The 19,767-nt window shown below is 39.1% G+C and overlaps 1 protein-coding gene across 2 annotated transcripts in view; it reads left to right on the top strand.

The window, feature by feature from the left end:
- Nucleotides 1-19,767, top strand: part of LOC132700011 (extracellular serine/threonine protein CG31145) — a 102,074-nt gene that overhangs the window by 25,702 nt on the left and 56,605 nt on the right. For both annotated transcript variants that reach the window (XM_060667058.1, XM_060667057.1), the window contains exon 3: nt 17,263-17,387. In XM_060667058.1, the coding sequence (XP_060523041.1) occupies nt 17,263-17,387 (125 nt within the window). The remainder of the gene's footprint in view (nt 1-17,262; nt 17,388-19,767) is intronic.

Below are 19,767 nucleotides of genomic sequence, written 5' to 3'. Positions count from 1 at the left end.
CTGCCGATTGACACTTTATGTTTTTATTAGTTATTTAGAATAGGAAAGAAACTTGAGCTTTGGGTAGGACATTTTGAGTTTTGGTTAGTTATTGTAGATCATCATATGAAGTGAGTTTATGAGCTTTGAAAAGAGGAACAAGGACTCGTCAAGCTCATTTAATACGTACCCGAAGACGCCGTACATCGTCAAACTTCCCTTTTCAACTTCGAGCCGTCCTAATGGAGAGACCGGAAAAGTTCTAATCCGTCGCGACAACTTAATCACTTGGATGTTGCGAGCGGAGAGAACGGGCTTAACCCGAATACACCCCCAGGTGAAATATTCGACTGTTAACCCCCCTCCGTTCTCCCTTCCAACGAAACTCGAAACGGCGTCGGTTTTAATTTCGCGACGCTGAAAAACTGATACATTGTCCCACGCCGACACCTGAGTCTTTTGCTGTCTTCGAAACTTTAACCCGTCACCCCTCCTCTCCGGCCGTGTTTACTTTTTTGAGGGCCGATAAATAAAACGCGAGGTTGCCGGAACTTCATTTTCAGCAATTTTCTTTAAAATTATATGTACGATGTTTTCCCTCAAGTGTTTCGTCGTCATGCGATGAAGTTCCTTGCTATGATTAGATGATAACAAAGTTCGGTCCATGAATTAAATATGTTTTTCGAATGATTATATTACGACGAAATATACAAATTCGATTAAATTTGTACCGGTGTGTCCTGCACCACCCACAAACCGCCGCCGCCGCCTCAACGTATGCAACCATAATTTAAAGTAAACACGGAGCGACATTAGCGAACCCTCAGGGAGATCGTCGTCGCAACCGCCCACCCCTGCTACCCAAGGGAGTCCCGAACATAATGACTCGAACAAGTCGCCCGTAAACTAACCTTTAACCAACTCTAGTGGGGCGGCGATATACACCTACACCATATCCCCGACGTTGCCACGTATCATACAGTTCTATCAATAATCCCCCCCTTCCGCACGCGTCGTCATTCCGAAACGGATACGTCATCGTCGGCACCGTAAAAAGGCCAGAAGAACGTACCTAAATAAACAGCGTCAACCGTGGGGCGGCGAGATCCAATTAAATCGGCGAAAACGGTGCGGCCATCGGCAACGTCGTCCTAATTGCCGGCAAAGTTCGCGTCCTTATTTTCGTCGCCGACGCCGCGCCGCCGCCGCCGCCTCCCCCCACACACCTTAAGTCAACCGCCGTTCGGTCTGGCAAATAGGGTTAATTAAGTTGCCTTTGAGGCGGTTTGTTTGATTGCGATAAATTTATTGTTCACCTTTTATTCGTTTCGGCCGACTCCCGGCCCTCGCGCCGGGCATATTTACGTAACGCCGCCATTCGGCTTTAATTGCTTCGTGATTAAAGCGGGGCAGACAATTACGTCCCTAACACCCCCTCTCTCTTTCTTTCTCTCTCTCACACATACGTGTGTGTCAGGTGACTTGGAAAATTATTTTATTTTTAATTATGTTGTTACTTTTTTTATCACATTTTTAATATTAAACAAAAAATAATAGTAGAGCTCTCAGCGAGTACAGCAACAACAATTAAAGTATTTAACATTATGACAAAACAAGTATAACTTTTGCGGATCAGATTGATGAAAAACAAAAGGAATTTCGCAGGAGATCTGTACATTTTATCTAAAAGGTCCGTTATGCGACCAGACCTAAGGTTTGCCCCGGCAAAGTCCGAAATTAATCCATATGTTCCAGCAGGGAATGAGGGCCTCTGTATATATGTTACTGACAAATCTAGGCTTGCCTAGATGAAATCTGAAACTATATCATATTTCGCACTTTGCCTGTGTTGTAATACGTTTGTCAAGAAACAGAGACAGATGGAAATATTTTGTCACCACCCAATGTTCCAGCAGGGAATAAGTGGATCTTTATATATGCTAATGACAAAGTCTGTTATTCAGTCACATCTAGGCTTGCCTAGATAAAGTCTGATGATATATCAAATTTCGTACTTTGCCTGTGTTGTAATACGACAATCGTACGTTTGCTAAGAACCAAAGAGACTCTGATTCTACCTTATTTTTATTTAATATGAAAGGTTATTTTATTTTATAACTTTGGTAGGTTATTCCGAAGTTTGTCCGCTACGTATACATACAGAATAACTTCGGAGTTTGCCTAAAGACTTTGCCTAGGCAAACCTAGGTAACGCACTTGCTTGTGACATATACGGTGAAACCTCTTATAAGTATACACTTACGGTTCCGCCGATATTGTCCATTTATTAACTTAACATTTTAAGATATATTTATTAATAACAGTGTTCAAAGCTATTTGTTTCCACGCCGTAATATCGTCAATTCGAACATAATTTTCAAGATTTTCTTATGTAATGTGTATTTTTTTCACGCATCCTTCTGTTTGGGTGATTATAGATCAAGGAAGAAAGTCTTCTGAGTGCCATTGAATCGATGCAGCATTGTCAATGGAATTTCTCTGAAAACCAGCTGACTTCCAGGAGCTTTTAATGTAATAAAGGGTTTCCAGAACATTTATAGACTTAGCTAGCTTTGAGGACGATGTTGTACGATAATAGAATTTAAAGATTTGAATGATTACCAAAACACACTTAAAAAAAAAACACTTTATTTTTAACAATTTCCGTTGCTTAAACTAAAATAGTATATTATGCAACAAGTGCGGTAAACGGCATTTGACTCACGAGTTTTTAATAAACGAGTGACTTAAAAAGGTTACCGAACGTGTTGCATACAGGCATATGTACTTTTTCTACGACCGTTAGTTTTTGGGTACATTTTCGCAAAACAACACGAATACATTCACTGACATGACCGTCAGAATTGACAAACGTCAAATTGAAAGCGTGGGAAATATCTCCGAAAACATCCGATTGTTTCTAAATCCGTGCGGTAAAATCCCGGAAATGTCCGCAGTAGCTCAGAATCATGGGAAACGAACCTGACGTGGTAAAGTGACGCTTCCCGCACTCTGGATCGGTGGGTAATTAGGTATTTTCCAGATGGGAGTAGAAAAAGTTTTTTACTAGACGTAACTTTGCATTTCACTTCCTATCTGCACAATAAAGATAAATAAATCACAGGAGTCAGGTCGAATGCATACATAAATATTATGTATTTGTGTAGTGCGTCTCGTTGTCAGAAGTTCGCGTTCGGGTATACGAGGTTCCAGATTTTTTTTTTAATAGAAAAATAGTCCGCCTCCGCTCGTATGAGTGAATTTTACATTTAATGAATAAGGCGAAAGTTTGTTTCCAGAAAATTTGTCCTCCTAAAAGAAGGGTCCGCTTTTTAAAAAAAAAAGTGATTCAGAAACTCTAGAAATATGACTAACTTCGTTGTGACGTAGGTAATTTAATCGAATCGAATAGAATAATAAACGACGAAGGGGCGTGGGTCGCTTTGAAATCGGAAATCGGGAAAGACGTGGCGACTACCTTCGCGCATATGAATCGTTCCTAATGCAAACGTATATATTCTCGATATTGTCGGGCGGTGTCTTACCACCGGGCGCGATAACACCCGTGACCCGGCGACTGTAATTCAGCCGGACTAAAAACGAGAACACGACCGAAACCCGCAACCACAGTCCGGCAGTAAACTTTGTTAATTAAAGTGTTGCAAGAAGTGCTCGAACCGGCGGCGACCGACCGCGGGGACGTTTAATCGGGATTTGTGGGGCGCGCCATTTTTTTCCAAGGTTATTTAACCGATTAATTAGAGAAAGAACTGGAAAAAAGGATTTTAGAAAACTTAATATCCGAACTATAAAGATGCTAACACCTTCCAAGTCAAGGTCTTTATAGTTTTGTGAAACCAGATAAGTCTCTTCGAGTGTTCAACGTTTCTAGATCAACGCCCTAAGACGCTGTTTCTCGAAGATTGCTTTCTTCGGGATGCAATAGCGAGAAACGCAGTAAAGCGGTTTAAATGTTTCCTTTCGTGTTTTCCGCGAATTTTCGCAGCGGCCCTCGTAATAAGCAATTTATGAGTCCTTTTGTCCTTTGTCATCCGGGGCGAGAATCTCCATAGCAAAGGATGAGGGGGTCGGGGATGGGGGCGGGAGGAGGATCGATTTTTCGTTTTGCCGCGCTGCACCCCGCGGCGGTCCTAGGCAACCCGGCGGAGGGGATAATTGAGTTTATCGGGAGCGGGTGTGGGAAGATAAAGGACTAATTAAGTAAAGGGGGCGGAGGGATTGTTGCGTCGCGGTTTGATCCGCGCAAAAAAACAAAAAACAAAATTGCATTGAGAAATCCGCGTTGTGGTGTCGCTCGGATAAAAACCGAATCGGCGGATCAGAAGTCCACACCTCGAAGTTTTCTCATCGCCACATGCGTGGTTATAAATAAATAAATATATTTCCAAATAGATAAATCAAAGTTGAATTAAACTATAATTGCAAAAAATAAAGAGAAGAAGCAACGAGAAAAATCTAAATAGTTGGATGAAAGTACTGTACTGCACTCAAAGTTGATGAAATGTGTAACCATTTTTGCACAGACCATTAAATGTATTAGCTTTCGGGCCTTAATGATAAAATGTGAGATAGCCTTATTAGCCATATCAGTTAATTTGATTGATAGAGAAACGATAGAGCTATACTCATCCTCCGCAGTTCACGCGGCACCATACCAAAACGATCTTATTGTAAGACTTGGGAGGTACCTGTAAGAAGCTAGACTCCGTCGCCTCTAAGGGCAAGATATGTATGTTACAATTCATTCATTCATTACATCTCATTACATTTATTCATTTTGGGGCCACACATGCCGAATGCGGCTACTCATTTATTAAATTAATTATGTTTCAATCGCAACATATAAGCGGCCATATTTGTCTCTTACTACAAACAAAAAAAAACGTGCAACGCTTCACGGTACCAGAAGGCGCATGTCTGAAAAAAGGTCGAAAAAGTGAAGATCGGGATCTCGATCTGGCGAATCAACGGTAACTTGCAACTTCGTCGGCAAGCGTGCAAAACAAAGTTAAATCTGTAATATTTAAAGTGACTCCGATATCCGGATAAAATGGTCAGTATTGTGTGATGCTGACAAATTCCGATCAGTGCCAACCTAGTGTGGACCCCCTGGGAGCAGCAGATCCCCTTCAAGATTGCGCTCCGTAGACGCCGAACGATTTGATCACGTAAGTGCAAAATGCGTTGGGCGTTGGGATGCAGTCTCGATCCGAATGTTTATGCAGCCCAATTTTTCTTCGATATATAGCACTTTTTCGGCAACAGTCGCACAAAATATAATTCGTCTTTCTGCTGCTGCTACTGCAAGCATACGAAAGCTTGTAACAGGAAAACAAGCTGGTTAAGTCATTGATGAACAATAAAAACAGTAACGGACCAAACCAAGAACCTTGTGGAACTCCGCTGGTGACAAAGTAAAAGGTTCAGATCCAAAACATTGAGTTATGTACGTTCAACAAAATAAGAAGAAAACAACGTTTTCGTAAAAAAATATAATGGTCAATCTGATCAAATGTCTTTTGAAAATCGGTTTAAATTCCGTCCACGTGACCTTGGTTATCCAGAACCTTAATTTATTTATCGAAAATCGATACAATAGAATTTTTCGAAAGTATCTGCGTTTGTATAAAAATTTTATATCTCGGTGACGGTAGGTCCTAAAAAAAAATGTTCTTGTCTGTTGGACATTTCTTAAAAACTGAAACCGAAAAAATTCTTGAACAAAGAGGTGCAGAAGATTCGGCTCCATAAACTTTTATTCTTGAGAATTTTTCTAAAATTTACAGGGTGCGCCGCAAGTTCAAAAAAACTGAAAAATGGCTCCTCCTATTATTAAAAATTAGCTATAAGACTATGATTCAGATGTCACTTCCTTTTACATTACGATATAGGTCGTATAGACAGTCAAATCTTTTGTATTTGTACAGGGTATTCAGGGAGTTCGCGGTAATCCATTCAATATTAAGAAACGTAATGGGTGCCCCACATTTGCATCTAGCGACTTAAGATTTGGCAGAGAGGTAAAAGTTCGGACCCACATTTATATTCCTTAAGTTGGGAGCAATCAAATACCGCAAAATATTTTTTTTTTGAATTTTTTTTTGTTAATTTTGGCTTGCAGAAAAACATATTTTCCTTCAAAACTGAGAAAATTTGGAACCGTGATACGTGGAAGATCCGCCGCTATAATTTGTGTTTCACGTATTTTTTCGATTATATACAAGGTGTTTTTATTATGGACAAAAGTCTGAAAGACCCTGAAAATTGTTATTTTTGGGAGTAAATTATTAACCGTAAATCAAAATTTGTAAAAAATGCGACTAATCCATTCAAACACTGTTATAGGCAGTATCAAGAGCTATAAAAATCGCTATTCCTCGGGCTCAGTCTAGTCGCGTTGACGTCATTTACTATTATGGCGTGCTACATAGTTTCAGGTTTAGTTTATCATACAGGGTGCGCGAGATGTTTGAAAAAATATAACTGAAAATCGCTATTATTTGCACAAAAATTTGTTTTTACCAAAGTGTGCAGTAAATTTGTAGTTCTACTAGATATGAAGGACACTTTATGCAAGGTGGGTGCACAATTAAATTGCACCGATTTTGCGAAAGTTCCATAGTGGTCTGCGGGAGCACGATAAAAAGAAAATGCGTCCCTCTATGACAAGAAACCGCAAAGTGCCGTCTTTTTATAATGAAAAGCTGCTTCCCGCTACTCGCTACAAACTTGCCCCCCCCCAATAGACGATTTTTCGAAAGCAATCTTGTTTAACTACTAATGTAGGTAATGGCACGTAATACTGAATATATACGTAAAACATAATTATAAGTTTTTCCGAACTTTATTTTATCAGTTTTTCATCAGAAAAATTGCCATACTAGTGTATATTTGCCTCATGTTACATGTTGTATAAACTTGCGGCTATCCCTCCCTTCCCTTTTGGGTCATTGGCGTGTATACCTTGACAAAAAATAAAAAAAATTACCTGCAAACAAGGGGTGTTTTTATATACATTTAAATAGGCGGACAGGGCTGCCTCTTACTGTATATATGTTATTTTGAACCGTATCTATTTCGCCCGCGTTTGTTTGCCGAAGTACTCTCGACGCGGGAAGCTTCTATCGCCAAAATTGCTCTCGACATTCGGCAAAGTTCCGTTATATCCGACTATTTTCGACTAGTATTAGATTACGCGTTACGTTTCTTGTATACGTTTCGAAATCAAAGCCATTCCGGCAACGTTATTAATTTCGCAATACCGTCTGCTGTCCCCAACCGCATCCTCGCTTAAAATAACTGCACAAAATTAATAACAATTTCATTTAGCAAGTGATTGACTTTGATAGATACATTTATACAGTTTTTGAACGTACCTTTACGAAATTTAGTATGTATTGACAATGACGACAGTCACAAATCTATTTCACTTTGTAATTTATTTTTGTGTACCATTGGAGATATCACGTTTGCTATTTGTGCTTGTTGAGGCTCCTAGTATAACGACGTCGTTGTATACGGTGATTTTTTTTGGATAATATTATAGGAAATAGGCTAAATGGTGGAAGATTCACAAAACTGTGTGCCGTTCTTGTTTTAAGTGTTGTGTTTAATCGCGAAATCTACGATAACTTGATTGAGTTAGAAGAAAGGCGGTATTTTTACAAACTTGCCAATCAGTTATTTATGAAGATAAAAAAACTTTAAATACAAAAGGACGACAGAGTAGTACGTAAAAAATATCCTTGTATCTGAATATCTAAAAAAAAAATCGTGCGGTACTAAAATTATACAGTGTGTCCCACTTAAGAAATGTAAAATCTTTATGGTTCGATTTTTTTTTTGTTGGATAGGTCTCTGAAAAATGCACCTTGCTTTGCCTATTGTTTTCATGGCCAACTGAGACTATTTTACTAAAGAAAGAGAAGGGATTAAAAAAAAATTAATTGGCAACGAATTCTTATTCAGGAGTACTTAGAACCCAGCTATACCAATTTGTATAATGTTGCAATACAGGGTGTTTGAAATATCGTTTGCGTCCCGCTTATGGCTGTACATCGTTGTAAAATTTTTGATTACGGTCTGATTTTGATAAAAAAAATTTGTTAGATCTCTCAAAAACGCACTAAAACATTATGTTTCTTCCTACCTCAACTTGAAGTCATGGCTAACCGGGACTAATTTTTGATATCAAATATCAAGAAGGGCTATTAAATATTTTTTTAAGAATAAAGTGAAGAACATAATTCTTAACTAGGACTACATAAAATGTAACTATACTAATTTCCATGAAATTCGAATACAGGGTGCTTGAAATATCGCGGGCATCTCGCTTAAGCATTACTTCCGTAGAATGTTTGTTTATTGCTCAAATTTGATCGTACTTTTTGGCCGGATAGATCTTACTAAAGAGAAAGGAAACGGTATACCATCGAATTAAATCATGGCCAACTGACACAGTTTTTTGAAGCGGAAGTTCGAGAAGTACTTTTAGAGATTTTTTCACATTGAAAATAACAGCAGATTCGTGTTCAGCACTATCTGAAAGTAACTATACCAATGACCACAATTTTTATGCTTAAAAAAAATGTAAACCTTGTATATAACGATTATTTTGCATGTGATTTTAATATCTGACAAGTTTTAATTATACAAATTCCAAAAATAGTGTTAAACCGACAAAAAAAACGTATTATAATTAACAGTATAATAACATCCCATTATTCGAATTTAATACAAATTTGATCCGTATTATATATATGTATCAAAAAAAAAAATTATCGGTCGTAACGCTCGAATAAGGATCGCGCACACGTGCGAGAGCCGATTTTCCCGGCGTCCCGCGAACCGAAAACTCATCATAAAATTAATGCAAATCTAAATTAGATGACAATGTTGGCCGGAATATCGCGCGCTCTCGTCACGCCGGAACGAAACCGCACGCCGCGGCGTCCGATAATGACGCCAACAAAATAAAATTATACGTGGATGCAAAGACAATATCGGCTGTCCGTATATATACATGTATATAATGGAATACGTCGGATTTCGATTTGGGTGACCAGAATACTACATCTGTATACCAATTGCCGCGCCAAAGCCAGCGTTTTTGTATTAATAAATTGAACCGAAAATGGATATCACGCATATAAAATAGGAATCATGGAAGATGTGCAACACTGTTGAATTGAATGTCGTTGACTCTTCGTCAAGACCACACTTTACTATTTACAAAACTTCTGGATTCCTTCTGCGTCGGCGGTTGTTGACTCGAACGTTTCGCCAATCATCCTGTTGGCTTCTTCAGAGCTTAACTTAAACAAGCTCGCAATTTACTCTGTAGCTGCTTATATATTGTTTGAGGGGGGTAGAAGAATTGATTACATGCAAGAAATTTAGTATTATCGAATAAAATTTTATGCCGGTTTCGTGATTGTGTTCGGCAACAGCTGATGAGTTTATTTGTCTTAGTCGTAAGGCTCTTTCGCGTTCTTTGAGCCTAATTGCTATTTTTCGTCCGATCTCTCCAATGTATTCTTTGCCGCATATGCATGGAATGCCGTAAACATCTCAAATGGAATTTTGTCTTTGACGGACCGAAGATGTTGAGAGATTTTTGGATAAGTGGTAAATATGGTTTTGACGTTATACTTCTTTAGAACTTTTGATATGTGGTCAGTGATATATGAATATAAGGAAGGATAACAGTGGCGAAAGGAAGGTTGTGGCGAAGTGTATTCTGATGGAATGCTTAATATCTTTAATATGTACATTAGTAGAGAGAAGGTGTTTTAATTCTGGATTCAGTGACTCGGGCTGAGAGAGTTTTACGGCTCTGTAAACAAGAGAGTTGATAACCGATGATTTTTGGACCAGACGGTGATGTGACAATACATTAATGTATCGATCTGTGTACGTAGATTTTCTGTAAACACAATGACGCAATGTTAGAACTGATTTTCTGTTGATAAGAATATCTAAGAATGGAAGATTATTATTAGTTTCTAATTCAATGGTAAAATGTGTGTTAGGACGTATGGAGGTTAAATTTCTAAGAAAATCTAGTAGGAATTGTTGACCATGAAGCCAAATAACAACAGTATCATCGACGTAGCGTTTCTATAATTTTTATTTTAGATGGAGACCGTTGAGAGCTTTCTTCTAAAAAAAGCCTCCATAAATATATTCGCGACGACAGGTAATAATAGCTGTGCCCGACGTTTGTTCAAGAATTTGACCTTTATAAGAAAAATATGTTCCAGGCAAGCATTTTTCAATTAAAGTAAGAAGGTTTGGTTCCAGATTCTCGGATTTTAATCTGAAATGATCTTGAGGATTCCCAGATTAGGAATTCTACGTCGAAACTAACCAGAATGTCTTGTGGATCTAACTTAATGGTTTTTAATTGTTTATAGGCTGGGTGGGAATTTGAATAACCTTGTTTCGACGACTAGTAATTTGGGTTATTTTTGCAGTCAAGCTATAAGTAAAACGTGCGTAGCTTTATGGTGGGGATCGCCGTAATCGCCCGTTTTAACTACTGATGGATAAAACTGTCTCTAGCGCCAACCAAAATTAAAATATAGATAAGTCAGATATTCTGAAAAAATAAGTCAGATTTATTAACTTTTCTATGAAAGCTTAAAAGATTTTCCTCATGTTTAAACCATAACTCGACAAATAAAAAAATATGATTCGATTTATCTAAATAATACTCCAAACTAGCATGCTTTGGGAGTAATGTCCAATTAAATTTGAAGTTCGTAATTGTCTTGTCTAAATACATAAAGCTGAAAATTTTAATTATTATATTTTTTCTGTTGAACGCTCTACATCTTCAACATTTGTATGCGGAATTCTTTATCAATCTCTCAGTGTATCTGATGTTTTGATTGGATTTGATTTATGTTAAAGAAATTCTGACTTGCCTTTCAGAGATTCTCTCTTGTATTTTAAAAATTCTGAAATTCGTAAATCATCATTTAATTTTTTATAATTATATCGGGATATTTGCTGAGTAAGCGCCTTGGCAGCACACTTTTTTAATTTCCCATTTCCAGTGGAAGCTATTTGTGTTTCTGCTAAGGCTCTGTCATGTCTTGCGCCCGGTGTGGATCCTAGTCGATTGTGTGGGGCCTACTTTAATTGATATTCGATTGTGTTCTCTTAAACTGCTTGAAATATGCTAGTAATTACGAACACAATGATGTCCGGGGATAATTTAAGCCCGAAAACTTTTCGTCGAAATTAATATTTTCATCTCGGTTAGACATGTAGAGGCGCGCGCGCCACCCGATCCGTATGAGTAATTTAATAGCTCGCCGTAATTGCGTAACGTTTCGCGGGTAATGAGTCGGAGAAATCCCCCACGCCCCTCCCGCACAAAACGTGTTATAGTTTCCGAGCCGACTTAATGAACTTTCGGCTAATGAAACGTAATTGCGTTTACCCGTTTGGCTTCATTTTTGTGCCAGTGGTAGAAGGATAGCTCGCGAGTGCGTAAGAAAACCTAATAAGTGGCTCTCGTAAAGACAAGGTTGGGTTAGAAATTGTATCTTATGCCTATTGCATTTTATTTCGGATACCTTAAATTTTTTTATTTCTTAATGGAACGAAAAGATTAATTGGAATGATAAATTTGTGAAATTACTAAAATTTTTTGTTCCTTTATTCCTTTTAAGCTGAGAGGCTGGTCTATTATTCATTCAAAATAAATTGAATTATCCCAATTAGTAAAGATTTTCTCCGTATTACAAGGAGAGAGAAGAAAGGAGATAAGAAGCAGTACATATTTGGCTGCCGAACATTACGGCAAATTTTGAAAGAGCACACGTAGCAAAACCAAAGTGACAGTGTTTGTTTGAAGGTCGCATACAATGATAAATGGCGATTTATGTCGACAACGTAACGTCCAAAGCTTTATATACTAAACTTAAATTAATGATGCGTTCCCGAGATGGGTGCGATCATGCTTAAGTACTGTTTACAGCTGAGTTCACAGTAAATCAAGATTACATTTTTTAAAGACATTCTTAATATGCCTTTATTGAATTGGGATTGCGCTGTTCGTTGATCCTCTTCTAACTACATTAGAGCTACTCGCAAGTTATCTATCTCATAAAGTTTTTTATGTCGCTCTGGAGTGGACGTTTGTTCTTCGCTTGATAGCTGCTTAGAGAATTGTTCGGACTGAAGGTGGTGGTTATGTTTACCGATCCTTTTTATCTTTTTGGCAAGAGCTTTCGTAAAGGAGGTATTGAACGTAGATTGGTTATCTTTTTCTGTCGTTTTCATTCGTCCTTGCGTTTTTTCTAGAATTTTGTCTACAATGTTTGGTGATGTTGTGGTGATTAGACAAGAAACTGAGGTATTGTCCAGCTTGTGTATAGTGTCAGAATGGGCTAAAATATGCGGGACGTGGGTTGGCGAATTCTAATGGAATCGTGGAATGTTGATGTGGAACAGAAAATTGGGCAGTAGTTTGTTTAGTATTCACCTGAAGACCATTAGAGATACTTAACCATTTAAGGAAAGTAAATAATGAAAACAATGAAAGTCCAAAGTGAAAGCAGATAGTGTTACCGTATATTGTCGGAGCGGAAATAAGTATTCCCCGTATTATTAAATAATATATAGACTACAATAAATAAATGGTCGCGGAGGGAGGACGCTGAATATTTTCGACGACGATGATCGCGTTTGTCGCGCGTCGCCTTTTATAACGTCGTCGCATTTGCCGTTTGCCGCCATAAAGCGAAACCGTCTGATTTGAATATCGGGAGATTTTTTTTCTCGACGCTGCCACCGCGCCGTTTCTCGTACACGGGAAGAGAGCGTAATCTAATATCCGATATTCGTTTCGCGTCTCAGGAAATTCCGAAGAGTGGGTGGTCGCAGGGGCGGGAGGGGTATCGTCGACAAAATCTATCCCTTTTATATGCTAATCTTTGAAATATAAACGAGCCTCGAGACAAGAAATCGGGTTCGTTATTAAACTTTACGGGTTACGTTGAGACGCGGCGACCGAGACGCCCGCCGTCGTAGTTCGCGCCTAATTTGATGACTTAACGCAATTAGACCGTCGAACGCAAATATATGTGAAGCGTCTAACTTTGACAAATACTATATACGTGTGCATAATAGCTATTACACAATGAATTATCTGCGTTTTCGATAAGGTTTACTCCTCAAATTCACAGTTTCAAAATTCAGCTTAAATTTGCTTAGAAACTACGGGGCGAGCTCTGAACCACGAACACAAAATGACGGACGTACCCCATTGGGCGTGGCTAAAGTAAAGGACACAACTCCGAGGCGGGCCCAGGAAAAAAAATACGCCCTCTAGGGAGCAGTTAACAGAAAAAGCACACGTTTTGGGGAGTGGTTTAAAGCGCACGTTTGTTATGGAACGGCCAGTACGAATGGTGGCCAGGAGGCTTGTTGGAGCATGGCTAAAATGAGAAGTGGCAGATTTAGATAATCGCCTCTGTTTGCCAGTCACTCGACATCAATTGAAGCAAGTTTATGTATAATGTTTATTATTACAGTCTATTTAGTGGCCCTGTTACCGTCTCACCTTGCCCATTAGTTTCATGGCATTGTTCGAGGCGAATTGGTATTCCATTACCAACGCAAACAGAGGAGAGAAACGATTAGGCTAATGGCGAGCCGCTTTAATTCCATTAAATAACAACAATGGTCAGGGGGAGGGGCAGGAGAGTATCGAAACACTTTTTCGTGTATATGGAAATATGTTCAGGGGGTCGAAAAACAACTCAATCTATTATTATGGTCGGGCATCGCACGCACGCGACCGAACGCCCCCCTCCCCCTTCCGCGGTCACCATCAACGAAGTAGTAAACTCGATTTGACGACAAAACGCGCGGGGTGGAGCGGTTAGGGAAATTAATCTTGATAGGGCGGCGGCGGTGTCAATGTGGGGCGAATAACATTAAAATAACGATAAATCAAAATCCAACGTACTGTACATTTCCCGTCTGAGCGATCACCGACTAGTTCGTTCCTTGAAATGTGTGGTAAAAATATTTTAATAATTTTTAGACAGATGTTGCCGATATTTTTAATGTAGCTGCGAGTGATTTATTTCTTTTTTTCCCTTTTATTTTTGTCTCTGTCTTCGCTTGATTATTTGACAACAACCTCCAAAAGTTATCTTCGCTTGGGGAAGCGGGGATTAATCTAAAAACCGATATATATATATATATATATATATATATATATATATATATATATATATATATATATATATATATATATATATATATATATATATATATATATATATATATATATATATATATATATATATATATATATATATATATATATATATATATATATATATATATATATATATGTAAGTGTTTTCGGAGCGCGAGCATTACATAATACATAATACATAATACATAATATATATATATATATATATATATATATATATATATATATATATATATATATATATATATATATATATATATATATATATATATATATATATATATATATATATATATATATATATATATATATATATATATATATATATATATATATATATATATATATATATATATATATATATATATATTCTCACGTATTGATTCACGGATGGAAAAATGTGATGACACTATACTCCGGGATATCATCCGTTCGCTCGTTGAACTCCGACTGGAATCCTGCATCCGACTGGAATCCTGCAAATCCTGCATCCGACTGGAATCCTGCAGACGTTTCGCCAAAATCTCACTTGGCATCTTCAATGCTCGCGCTCCGAAAACAGTGTTCGAAGTGTTTTCGGAGCGCGAGCATTGAAGATGCCAAGTGAGATTTTGGCGAAACGTCGTCTGCAGGATTCCAGTCGGATGCAGGATTTGCAGGATTCCAGTCGAATGCAGGATTCCAGTCGAATGCAGGATTCCAGTCGGAGTTCAACGAGCGAACGGATGATATCCCGGAATATAGTGTCATCATATATATATATATATATATATATATATATATATATATATATATATATATATATATATATATATATATATATATATATATATATATATATATATATATATATATATATATATATATGACACTATATTCCGGGATATCATCCGTTCGCTCGTTGAACTCCGACTGGAATCCTGCATCCGACTGGAATCCTGCAAATCCTGCATCCGACTGGAATCCTGCAGACGTTTCGCCAAAATCTCACTTGGCATCTTCAATGCTCGCGCTCCGAAAACACTTCGAACACTGGGAGGTTATCGGCGGTGCGTGCGGTATTTATACTCTGCGCCGGAGATGGTAACGGTGCTGCTTGTGCGTGGGAGGAGGTGGCTCCGCCCCCTGAATTGTCGCGTTGTTAATTTCGCCCGATCGTAGTTGCGATGTCCCCGTTGGCTGCTGCGCATCGCTCTGCTGTTTGATTATCGTTCTCCACGTGTTGGATAAATGCAGAGCGTCGTCTCTCGTATTGAGGTGTCCGGACTTTTCTATTTCGATGGCCTCTCGTATAATCCTAGTCCTAAAATCAGGAATATTAGCTATTTGTTTGCAAGTGCCGAAATCAATTTTATGGCCTGTCTGATGTTGGTGCTGAAACAAAGCAGATGTTGTTTGTTTGTTTCTTATGGCTAAACGATGTTCCTCGAGCCTGGCTGAAATCCTTCTGTTGGTCTGTCCCACATACGTCAGGCTGCACGATCCGCATGCTACACTGTATACTCCTTGGTTTTCCAGAGTAATTTTTTGTTTTGGGTTTCTTAGTATTGCTCCGATGGTATGGTCAGGTTTGTATGCCGTTGATATGTCGTGTTTCCGTAATATTCGGCCGATTTTGTCAGTAACCCCCTTGATGTATGGCAGGACAGCGATCGATCTTCGTTGGGTCTCGTCCTGCACTCTCTGCTGCGGCTGTTGTTGTTTACTGATTGCCTTGCTGATGGTGCGCCTTTGGTATCCGTTTTGTCGAAGACAGGTACTAATTTTCTTCAGTTCTTTATCTCTGTTCCTCTCGTTTGTGAGCCTGAAGGACCGAGCAATTAATGTATACATACATACATTGATACATACATTAATTGCTCGGTCCTTCAGGCTCACAAACGAGAGGAACAGAGATAAAGAACTGAAGAAAATTAGTACCTGTCTTCGACAAAACGGATACCAAAGGCGCACCATCAGCAAGGCAATCAGTAAACAACAACAGCCGCAGCAGAGAGTGCAGGACGAGACCCAACGAAGATCGATCGCTGTCCTGCCATACATCAAGGGGGTTACTGACAAAATCGGCCGAATATTACGGAAACACGACATATCAACGGCATACAAACCTGACCATACCATCGGAGCAATACTAAGAAACCCAAAACAAAAAATTACTCTGGAAAACCAAGGAGTATACAGTGTAGCATGCGGATCGTGCAGCCTGACGTATGTGGGACAGACCAACAGAAGGATTTCAGCCAGGCTCGAGGAACATCGTTTAGCCATAAGAAACAAACAAACAACATCTGCTTTGTTTCAGCACCAACATCAGACAGGCCATAAAATTGATTTCGGCACTTGCAAACAAATAGCTAATATTCCTGATTTTAGGACTAGGATTATACGAGAGGCCATCGAAATAGAAAAGTCCGGACACCTCAATACGAGAGACGACGCTCTGCATTTATCCAACACGTGGAGAACGATAATCAAACAGCAGAGCGATGCGCAGCAGCCAACGGGGACATCGCAACTACGATCGGGCGAAATTAACAACGCGACAATTCAGGGGGCGGAGCCACCTCCTCCCACGCACAAGCAGCACCGTTACCATCTCCGGCGCAGAGTATAAATACCGCACGCACCGCCGATAACCTCCCAGTGTTCGAAGTGTTTTCGGAGCGCGAGCATTGAAGATGCCAAGTGAGATTTTGGCGAAACGTCTGCAGGATTCCAGTCGGATGCAGGATTTGCAGGATTCCAGTCGGATGCAGGATTCCAGTCGGAGTTCAACGAGCGAACGGATGATATCCCGGAATATAGTGTCATCATATTTTTCCATCCGTGAATCAATACGTGAGAATATATATATATATATATATATATATATATATATATATATATATATATATATATATATATATATATATATATATATATATATATATATATATATATATATATATATATATAAACAAGAGGGAAAGTAGTGTGAAATTTGATTTTTATAAAATCTATAATATCGGCCGTTGTTACAGGAAAAACGCCACCACTTTGGAAAAGTTCCACCGGCAAATTTCCAAGTACGAATTATACGGGAAAGATAGTTCGCTGGTTGACCAACTGATCAACGAGATGCGCACTGAGCCCATTCTCCACGTCGGTAAGTGTTCTTATTCGTAGTGTTTCGCTTTAAGTATAGTTCTCACTATGCATACGGTGGCAGTAGGTCTACTTTTATAATGTCATCGACCTCGAGGTAACCTTCAAGGAATGCCTCCTAAATGATGCACCCAGCGCGCGCGCACCCCTCCGTCAAAAGTTTAGATGCCCCGCCGGCAAAGCCATTTATTATTGAAAGTTCGGAAAAACACGGAACTCTGCAAAACAACAGCACGGACAAGTAAATAAAACGATCCACACACACACACGCCGAGGCGTGCGAGCTTGAAAGTGCCGCCGCGCCCCTTCAAAGCGAACTCGCGAAAGACGTTACGAAGTAAATAAGCCTTTGAAAGGCATTCGAAAGACAAAGGCGCGCGGGGAGATTTAAGTGACAGTTATCGCAAGGCGACATCTTATTGAAAAGCACGAAGCTGTAAATCAAATTTTCGTTTATTAATAAAATTAATTAATAAAAATTTCCCATATTCAACTTAAACTGTCAAGGAAAATGCAGCTGGACGGACAATGCTCGCGAATGCTCCCGAACGTAAAAACCGTGAAAAAGATATGCTGTCTCAACTTGATACAGACAATTGATTCCGGTTAAGGCGCAGGTAAACGTGAGGACGTATGACGACTTTAAGTTTAAGTGAGCTAGCAAATTACTAATTGTGAATTCGTCACATCATCTATCGAGTGAACTCGTCGCCTCTCCGACTCGCCGCCTCTCCGAAGTCGGCATAGTCCGCAACCGCAATAGGATATCAATTCTGGCGCACTTAGTTATCGAACGAGATAATGCTTACCTGAAACCTCTCCCACATTCACACACCCACACACACTTGATTCTCTCGACGCTTACGGCGATGATGAATGGGCTACGCCGTTATCAATTATAAATCTTAGGGGACTCGCGGCAGCGACACATCGATCCAGGTCCGTCGCCTCACACACACACACACACACACGCCGCTACCCCCGCAAATTAGCATGAACGATCGCGGAGTGGTCGCCGTTCCCGCTTGGGTCGACCAATTCGTTTCGCTTTCGACCTAATAAACAGAGGGGTTAGCGTCGTGAATTTTCGGAGAAACCGACCGGTTCGGCAAAATCGCACTAATTGACCATTGAAGTTTTTATATATAAATTTTATATCCCATATATTTATTTTTAGTAGAAAAAAAGTGATCCACGCCATAACTGTGGCGTAAAGAACTAAACCAAAATTTGGCACCAGCTCGCGATCTCTTTTGTTGGTTGTAGAAGTAGTGGTAGTTCCGTTACTTTTCGGGCATCTCGACGAATATTTGATTTCACAGTTCATATATTCCGGATACTGGAGAATTTCGGACGTAATTCAAGAATAAACTTCGTTTTTAAATTTTATTTATTTAGTTGTATTTCTCTCCTGATCAGTTATTTTTGGTGCACGCCTCTGGACTTATTAAAATCTTTTCGCGGCAGACAAAATGAAAGAACATGTAGTTACATCGCGCGACACAAAGTAATGGACCTGCGAGGGCACATTCACTCACTTGCTCGACGTTGTATAAAATTGAATACAAAAAATGACAAATAACGTCGTCGCCGGTATTACGGACCCCGCGAGCACGATATTGTGGCCACGTTCCCCCCCGCTCCGCCCATCGTCACGGGTTTCATTAAAATGGAAATGGGACCTTAATGTTATGCGAAATTACGTTTTACCTGGTGAATGAAACCAAAACTAAAGACCCCGCTGTCGCGTTAGGGGGTATTATATTTACCCATTTCGTTGTACCGTGTCGTTTGAAATTCGCGATTTTTTTACCATTAATTTTTTTAATCCCTGCTCCGTTACGTTTTGCATCCTTTCTTATAATGTTTTTAATTTGTTCTTAATATGCAGAGATACACACAAAAAATTATGTTTTTCAAGGAAACTTCCGCAAGCTCTGGAACTTGTAGGTACACATCTGCTGGATTTCTGCTGCGTCGTGTGTTGACTCTGTCTTGCCGTCGTCTTGCTGGCTTCTTCAGAGCAAAGCAAACGATGTATATTTACCAAAAATAGTGTATTGTGTATCAACTTTCATAAACGCCACTTCAGTCGCGAGTTTTTTGGCAGGAACGGAACAAGGGTTCAATAATAGTGGACGTCTATTTTTAATTAGTATTTAAAAAAATAACATTTGTTATTTGTTATTTCTCTTTTGTTGATTTTTGTATTTGTTTCCAAATTATTTGGTTGTTTAATATTAGTGGGTCATATAGGGTGTTTTTTTTCGGTGTATGGAACTTTAAGTTGCAATAAAACAACGATGGATTATTCGATTGACATGAATTTTATTTATCCAAAAGATAATCTTGTGGCATTACATTTTAAATATGATTTCTGG

Source organism: Cylas formicarius, unplaced genomic scaffold, assembly GCF_029955315.1.
Source record: "Cylas formicarius isolate icCylForm1 unplaced genomic scaffold, icCylForm1.1 PGA_scaffold_3__17_contigs__length_32017465, whole genome shotgun sequence".
Lineage (NCBI taxonomy): Eukaryota > Metazoa > Arthropoda > Insecta > Coleoptera > Brentidae > Cylas > Cylas formicarius.
The sequence above is the reverse complement of the archived record's forward strand: the minus strand, read 5'-3'. Positions and strand labels throughout refer to the sequence as shown.